The sequence below is a fragment of the Sinocyclocheilus anshuiensis genome, unplaced genomic scaffold (genome assembly GCF_001515605.1).
Source record: "Sinocyclocheilus anshuiensis isolate Anshui unplaced genomic scaffold, SAMN03320099.WGS_v1.1 scaffold534, whole genome shotgun sequence".
Classification (NCBI taxonomy): domain Eukaryota; kingdom Metazoa; phylum Chordata; class Actinopteri; order Cypriniformes; family Cyprinidae; genus Sinocyclocheilus; species Sinocyclocheilus anshuiensis.
In genome coordinates this window covers 1,636,552-1,645,106 of record NW_015547712.1, presented here as the reverse complement: position 1 = coordinate 1,645,106, position 8,555 = coordinate 1,636,552, and the positions used below count along the sequence as shown (strand labels likewise).

At 35.3% G+C, this 8,555-nt stretch overlaps 1 protein-coding gene across 2 annotated transcripts in view; it reads right to left on the bottom strand.

Moving 5' to 3' along the window:
* Positions 1–8,268, bottom strand: part of LOC107704080 (5'-3' exoribonuclease 2-like) — a 34,695-nt gene extending 26,427 nt beyond the window's left edge. The window contains exons 1-18 of one of the 2 annotated variants that reach the window (XM_016506924.1): positions 8,234–8,268; positions 8,043–8,138; positions 6,161–6,288; positions 5,971–6,082; positions 5,637–5,748; positions 5,453–5,511; positions 5,184–5,273; positions 5,019–5,091; positions 4,738–4,788; positions 3,787–3,944; positions 3,619–3,693; positions 2,917–3,050; positions 2,775–2,832; positions 2,510–2,617; positions 2,362–2,406; positions 1,827–1,964; positions 1,069–1,110; positions 835–929 (exon numbers count right to left, since the gene is read on the bottom strand). In XM_016506924.1, coding sequence (XP_016362410.1) covers positions 835–929; positions 1,069–1,110; positions 1,827–1,964; positions 2,362–2,406; positions 2,510–2,617; positions 2,775–2,832; positions 2,917–3,050; positions 3,619–3,693; positions 3,787–3,944; positions 4,738–4,788; positions 5,019–5,091; positions 5,184–5,273; positions 5,453–5,511; positions 5,637–5,748; positions 5,971–6,082; positions 6,161–6,288; positions 8,043–8,117 — 1,553 coding nt within the window. In that variant the 5' untranslated portion in view covers positions 8,118–8,138; positions 8,234–8,268. Of the gene's footprint in view, positions 1–834; positions 930–1,068; positions 1,111–1,826; positions 1,965–2,361; positions 2,407–2,509; positions 2,618–2,774; positions 2,833–2,916; positions 3,051–3,618; positions 3,694–3,786; positions 3,945–4,737; positions 4,789–5,018; positions 5,092–5,183; positions 5,274–5,452; positions 5,512–5,636; positions 5,749–5,970; positions 6,083–6,160; positions 6,289–8,042 lie in introns of both variants that reach the window. The other variant, XM_016506923.1, reaches the window with a different exon arrangement.
* Between the last annotated feature and the right edge of the window lie 287 nt (positions 8,269–8,555).

Sequence of the window (8,555 nt, the reverse complement as noted above, 5' to 3'; positions counted from 1 at the left end):
TATATATATATACACACATTATACCACTTTACAACAAATTTCAGTTTGTTAATATGAATAAACAATAAAAAAAATTCTAATGTAGTTGGTTAACAAAAGCATTTGTTCATCTCAAAAAGCATTTATTAAATTTCAAAAACAGAAAAACCAAGAGCAACGTAACAATGCCAATCACGAGACGCATGCTATTTTTGCTCTAAAGAATCAAAAATAAACTAATAAAAATTAAAATAATAATAATACTTTACAATAAGGTTCCATTTGTTAACATGAATTAACAATAAAAAAAATTATAATGTTGATCATTTAAAGCATTTATTAAATTAAAAAGTGCAATAAAACACAATGTTAAAGTCTCGAGATGCATGCTAGAAATTTGGACTTTCTAATTTGATTCAATGCTTTATGGTGCAAAAAAAAACAACAACAACATTTATATAACAAATAAAGATAAGATATCAGTAATTCTTTACAATGGGTTCAATTTGTTAACATTAACTACATCTAACAATGAAAATTAATTCTACAGCACTGATTAAGCTTCATTAAATGGTAATTTCAAAATTTACCAATACATTATCTGTTAACAATATTTAATGGACCTGGGCTAATATGAACTAACAATGAACGGTAGTATTTTTTAAATTGTTAATTAAGGTTAACAAAGATGAATAAATACTGTAACAAATGAATTGCTCATTGTAAGTAAAATTTTAGTTAATGCATTAATCAATGGGACCTTATTTATTTTGAAAGAGTTTCCATATAATTCTAGTCAGCTACTGGACAACTACTCCGCATTGTGGCCCATTTCTAGTGTTTTGTTGTTATTACCTGACATTATCTTCTGGTTCCGGTTCGCTGTCACTGTCCTCAGCTTTACGTTTCACACCACGATTATCCATGTCATTACTGGCTCCAGCAGCACTCTGAAAGGAAGCACAGAAACACTGTTATACACTTAAAATTAATGAGAGTCATATTCTGAGGTCGCAGACACGGTCAAAGCATAAAGCGGTTTAAAAATATATTTTACAAACAGCAGGAGCAAGAGAAAAAGATACACGCCTTTCCATTTTTCATCATGGCTCTCAAAGACTGAGCTGCTTCCTGAAAAAGACAGAAACAGCTGACTTGACCAAATGTTCAACCAAGGTAACAAAACAAGCATGAAACTCAGGACGAATACAAAAGCTTCTATGCAGTACAGCAGCCGAGTTCTTGCAGTAAAGATCCCATTCATGTTCTCCACAAAGAACGTGATTTTAACAATGCAGGACTCTTTCACTGCAAAAATACAACAAAAAAAGCCCTGAGATGTTGATTAAACAATGACATGATGCTGTAGAAACCCCAAGTTGGTTGAATTATGTCCAATGGAATTTATTGCAAAAGAGCTCAGAAGAATCTATTATATTTATCAGTCAAAAGTTTGAGGTCTGTAAAAAACTTTCACATTTGTGAAAAGTCTCTTTAGCTCACCAAGACTATATTTATTTGATCAAAATACAGTATTTTTGAGAAATATTACTAAGATTTATTGTAAAAACTTTTTTTATTTGAATATTTTATAATGAACTTATTTCTGCAATGCAAAGCTGAATTTTCAGCATCATTACTCCAGTCTTCAGTGTCACATGATCCTTCAGAAACCATTCTAATATGCTGATTTGCTGCTCAAGAAACATTTCTGTTCATTAGCAATGTTGAAAACAGTTGTGCTGCTTCCTATTTTTGCGGAAACTATCATTTGAGGGTTTTTTTTAGCACTCATGTTGATTTACTGTGGTTCATATTAACAAATCACAAAGACAGCAAAGGCAGACCTGATTGCGCTGATTTCCCTGTATCCTCATATCATATGCAGTTTGTCTGGCGTTCTGCACTGCTATGGGTCTGTCTCTGCCACCCAGAGCCCGAGGGGCAAACTGGCCACCAGGGACAAACGATGGACCCTGGTCTGCCTGCAAAGAGAGCAATTCACACGCGTTCATGATTTAGATACTTCTGCAGACTTTAGATTTACCACAATGAAAGTTCTGCGATTTTAAAGAAACATTTGTTATATTGGTTCATATGTTAAAATTTGATTCACCACCACCGTCATAAAAATTTGTGTTATTTGCATGATATAAATGCACATTCATTGTGAGTGAATGCATGATTTTGCAGGGTCATGATACAAACCATTCAGCCACTGTCAGCTAAATTAAACGACCTTGTGAATGAATTCAACTCACCGTCTCTCTCAAAGGAACTGTGGATGTATGTGTTAACATTTCAAAAGGAATTATTGTAAAACCTCTACACATTTAATTGCTTCCAAAAACTGTTTAGAAAGAGGAGCACATTTTCACTCACTTTCATTCGTTTTTTCTTTTCCTTCATTCTCCGTTTAAAACTCTCCTGCAAGAAATAAAAGGCTATGATAAGCCCAATGAAGTGCACATTTCTGTATCATAATCATCGGCGTGAACAGTCATCAACAACATCTATTGTGTGCACTTACGTCGTCGTCTTTGCGCTTTTTGAAGATGTTGTCCTCTGCCACCCCTACGGCTTGCATAATGAGCTCGACACGCTCAAGATTGACAAAGCCGTTTTCTGTTAAGTAGCCCTATAGAGAGAGAAAGAGAGCTTATTTATACATTTCTCCCTTCAATCAATTCCATATGGTTAAATCAAGTCACGTCATTGAATATAATAAATTAAAACCATTTCATGCTGACTTCAAGCGTACAGTACATGGGATAAATAGACACTGAAATATTCACCCCGGTCTTATGCACAACATCTTTGTAGATGCCAACCAGACGATCGATGGCGCCCTCTCTGTTTGAAGACAAATGAGAGTCAGAACTCACAGTAGAGCACACTGAAACGGCAAACTAAATAAAGCAGCTTCTGTAGGTGTACCTGATCTCAAGAGACGGTAAGTGGGGCAAGAAGTCGTTTCCCACAAAGAAACACATAAACACCCAGTCGTCGACAGTCCGCTCAAAGTTGAACGGGAAGGGCAGGCTGGCCATTGTCAACTCCCTCTCCAGATACTGAGATGAGAAAAAAAAAAAATTATATACAAACAAATTCAGATAAATATATTTGTTTACTAGAAATATGGTTTTCAAAACATTTTAGCACATTCACATTACCCAGGTTTTGTGGCAGCAAATTTTGCACATGCAAACATCACATTTTCCTTATAAAATATAAAAATACCAATAATCGGACACATTTAAACCATGTTAAAAGCACAAAACACTTTAAAATTGGCTGAAAATTCTCAGGCCATTCAACATGAAGATGAGTTTGTTTCTTCATGGGAACAGATTTGGAGAAATGTAGCATCCCATCACTTGCTCACCAATGGATCCTCTGCCGTGAATGGGTGCCGTCAGAATGAGAGTCCAAACAGCTGATAAAAACATCACAATAATCCACAATTAACCCAGATTAACTGCAGAGGATCCATTGGTGAGCAAGTGATGTCATGCTAAATTTATCCAAATCTGAAAAACAAACTCATCTTTATCTTGGACGGCCTCAAGCGGAGTAAATTTTCAGCAATTTTTCATTTCTGAGTGAACCATTTCTTTAAAGTGGAACAAACAAACAAACCTCTCGTAACACAGACAGTCGGATGAATATGAACTCCTGTTCTGATACTGGAACTGTGTCTGCAAACTCATCATGCTGAGAGAGAAAACACAAAATATAAGTTCATACATAGAGTTGATGTGAAGCTCTGGGTTGATGGATGGAGATTGGAGAGGATGAGTCAATTACCTCGCCCTGTTTTTCTCGGGCCAGCCCCTGACAATCTTTGATCTCATGGCCCATCTGACCACACAGGGCGCAGGGTCTGGGTTTGTTGGGTTTAAACTCTTCTCTTATAATGGTAAAGTTGGGTTCATGTGTCGCCAAACCCAACATGATCAAATCAGCTGAAAAAAACAAAACAAACAAAGACAGAATTAAACCTGTAATTATAAAGTTCACTGAACTGAATTCTTGTTTTAAAATGGGCAGTTCATAATACTTTTCAGCCAGTAACGTTTTAGAGAATGGTGACACCAGAAGGTACAAAAAGATAAAACGCTTATATTACATAAACATGCAGCTAATGTTCTTCATAAATGTAAATAATGGAAGCTTTCAGTCAGATTGATATTTTGAAGTATCTCCTCTCCAGACTAATCAAATGCAACATGTTTCCTCATTCATCCACTTAGTGCATTAATACTACAGGAATAATGTTGTGCATCAGATCCTCTTATACATACTAATAAAACCAAACAGATTTAATAATTCCCTCTCAAAATCAGTCCACAACATTTGTTATGTTGTGCAGCTTAAAGTCATCATGAAACTTAAGTTTTAGTACAGTATTGAGACATATCTTCAAGTGGAACGGCTATTGAAAAAGAAAAAAGTTGAATAGGGCTTTTAATTATTTGTGAAACAATCTGAATGTGATTGGCTTATTAGTAGTGCAAATTTACATACATTATAGACGTCAAGTGAACATATTACAGGAAGAGCAAGTTAGGAAATTAGTCAAATTCAAAATTATAAACAAAAATAAAGCACCAATAAATTTAGATTCATAAATAAGACTATTAACAACCTGTAAGAAAATATGTAGGGTCAATTTTATTTTCCTCTTTACACTTTCAGAGTTGTGCTCACTAAAGCCAATTTCAACATTTTAAAACTTTAAAAGGTGAAACACTTTACCATCAGCTCCACAGAGACAGTGATGTGTGTTTGGGTCATGATTTGGCTGAGCTGGAAAAGAACATGACCCAAATGAGACATTAGACCAATGAAAATCTTTGCTAGTCACATTTCAGACATTATTAGTCTTATCCTTAAGCATCTGCATTATTAGAAAATGTTTGAAGTTGCTCATTCAACACAACAGAAAAGGAAAAGGCTTCAATGAATAAATCACAACAAATCAAATCAATATTTCAAAAGACTAACAACAAGACCATAACCCGAATTCTCAGATCTACCTCTCTGTCTTCTGATGAAATCCATAATTTTATGCTCTCCTTCTCCAGGAACACTGGCATCTGACAAGAAAACCTGCAGAACAAAGTATTTATTTATTGATTACATCCCACAGCAGAACAAAAACTCCAAATATTACAGTTGATTTGAGGAGTCGTATGATCTACTGTGATATTGCGCCATCCAGGGTCATTGGTCAGCCTGTCTGCGATGTAATATCGCAAGCATTTGGCCAAATTATCCATGAATTCGGTCCCCTAAACACAAAACAGGAAAACTACTCATTACATTTGACTAAAACACAGCCTAAGGTTTCCTGCACTCCTTAAATTATGAACAAGGAAACAGAGTGGAGAAACTGTAGATGATGTTTGGCCTGAACATCATCAGAGGACACATAAGTTCATTAAACCACCCAAGATTTATGAACACTTACAGGAGTGATACAGTTACTGTCAAAACGCTCTTTTATTCCCTCGGGTGGCAGGTAACCACCTAAAAAGAGAAACATCTATCAAGCTGGGAAACCAGAACATGTGTACAAACACCAAATCAAATTTTAGTGCGCATTTAGTGTTTATATGCAACTTAAACATTAATAGATGTGTTGGTTCTCTCACCTCTCTGAATAACTTCTTCCCTCATTTTATTTTTCTCCTCTACAAGCTCCACTCCTTCTTTAGATGCCCGGAAGCGTCTTGAGCGCTGCTGGTTCATTTTGGCACGAGGAGCCTACAAACAATTCAAGATGATTCACAGATGAGGAGCACAAGAAATGGTTACTGAAACTGTCATCTAACTCCTGAATTTAAGTGCATTATTAAATGAAATATCTAATTTAATGACCCAGAAATGACTATTTTCTGTACAGAGATTCAGCAGAAATACTGAAAGCACAACGTGCATGAAGTGTCAAACAGGCCTAATAGAGATGTTATGAAGGACGATACATACCACACCATCGATTGCCATGTACAGAACTCGTCTCGGTCGAACGATGTTAAAGAGCCGGTCAATATATTCGAAAATGGCAACCATCATTTCATCTTCATTTTTAGGTGCTGGCCTGCAAAGAGTTAAAATAATGTTGTAATAAAGTCACCTAAAAACATATTGAATAAATACATTAATGAGAAAACCTCACTTGTCCTCTGGATGTGTGCACGGGTGAATAATTCCATTCATGTCTAGATACAGGATGTCAAACTCCACTTCATTTGGATTGGGTTTGCTGGTATCAACTGGGATTTTAATGCCATTGTACTCCTTGGCCTGAGAAGAAATTAAGATTTACACACATACATACATACAGTGTTGGGGAAAGTTACTTTTAAAAGTAATGCATTACAATATTGCATTACTCCCTAAAAAAGTAACTAATTACGTTATTTAGTTACTTTTTATGGAAAGTAATGCGTTACGTTACTTTTTAAATCTGGGCTGGGCTTATTTGTTTGTTTTTAATATAAAAAGTTATTCTTTTACAAATGTAAAAGCCCTTTCACAACAAAAGTGAAATGAATGAGCCTCAGGCTGAAGGAAATGTAAATTCACGTCTGTACAGTAGAACGCAGAAGAAGAAAGTTCAACACTATTCAGCAATAACAAAAATGAAACACAAATGTGTCATTTTTGCTTAGTATGGTTGAATTGGATCATCGAAGGTCAGCAGCAAAAACATTGGTTAATAAAATGGGATTAAATACATAAATGACATTTGTCTTATTTAACGTATTTAATTATTGCAGGTTTGTATAATGTTCTGAGTTTGCATTTGACTGTTTTTATTCATTTTGAGGAATACTGAATCTGTTCATATTTAGTGTAGAACTACAGTAAACAGCACGTTCACACAGCGCACACAACGCCTCTGCACATACTCCCGATTTCTCTCAATATGGCAACACAAGAGCTGTCAGTCAATACATGGGGAAGAAAGTAACTGGAGTTACTTGTTTGAAAAAGTAACTCAGATATTTCCTTCTAAATTAAAAAGTAATGCGTTACTTTACTAGTTACTTAAAAAAAGTAATCTGATTACGTAACTTGCGTTACTTGTAATGCGTTACCCCCAACACTGTATACATATATATGTCCCTGGACCACAAAACCAGTCTTAAGTAGCACGGGTATATTTGTAGCAATAGCCAAAAATACAATGTATGGGTCAGAATTATCGATTTTTCTTTTATGCCAAAAATCATTAGAATATTAAGTAAAGATCATGTTCCATAAAGATATTTTGTAAATTTACTACCATAAATATATTAAAATTTAATTTGATTAGTAATATGCATTGCTAAGAACTTAATTTAGACAGTTTTACAGGCGATTTTCTCAATATTTAGATTTTTTTTGCACCCTCAGATTCCAGATTTTCAAATAACTGTTACTCTGGCACATAATGTCCTAACAAACCATACACCAATGGAAATCTTATTGATTCAGCTTTCAGATGATGTATATATCTCAATTTCGAAAAATTGACCCTTATGACTGGGTTTGTGGACCGTCCAGGGTCACATATAAAAGATATTAAAACCTAAATGACATATGTTTTGACATCGCAGTCTTAAAACCTAGTAAACTGCCAAACTACTTCAGTTACAATGCATTATAGCAACGTTTTGCAGCGAAATGTTACTGATTTGGTACTTGACCCCACTTCCTCGTTACAATTGGCTGAAAATTTGCATAAATCTCTGTGATTGGTTGGTTGTTCGAGCGGTCTTATATATGTAGGTACCCTAAAAATGCTGTCTAGGTAATTACCTTCAAAGATGTTTGGGACACAACCATACATCCGCATCTCTAATTTAACCAGAGTAAACGTGTATTCAACCAAAACATCGACTGCAATTAAAACCACGTGAACTGAAACACACAAATACAACCTATAATAAACAGTAATATCACAGATAAGAGCCAGGACCGTAAAACTCATTTGATTACAACCAACATGAGCATAACTAAATTAGTGATTACGCAATTAATTAAACAGTCAATGAGATGCTAGTGTGTCTCACCTTCTCCTCAAGACAGTGTACTATTATTGACGGATACTTCCGACTCAACCAGCGGAAAAACGCGGGGACACCCATCTCCCGTAAAATACAGCACTTCTGAACGAAAGAGCAACTTTAAAAACGATTAAAAACAGCGGAACACGCAGCAGGATTAAAACGGCTAACAAACACAGCGCACGCAGCTTATTTACCCCAGTACACTTTGAGTGACTTCCGGGTCATCAGGAAGTGACGCTAAACGCGCCCTGCGCTGCCTAAAAAGCGAATTGCACCTCCAAATCAACTACCTCCTATTGTAACTTTCTGGAATAGCTGTGTTGATGGTTTGATATGGCATAAAATCTGGAAATTACCTCATAAATATTTAATCACAAATAAAGTAAAAGAAATTTCTTTCAAACTCATTCATGAATATTACCCCAGTAACTTGTTCCTTGTAAACAGATTTAACTGTGATATTGATACACTATGTACATTTTGTGGTCTACATACAGAAACGTTTTTTCATTTATT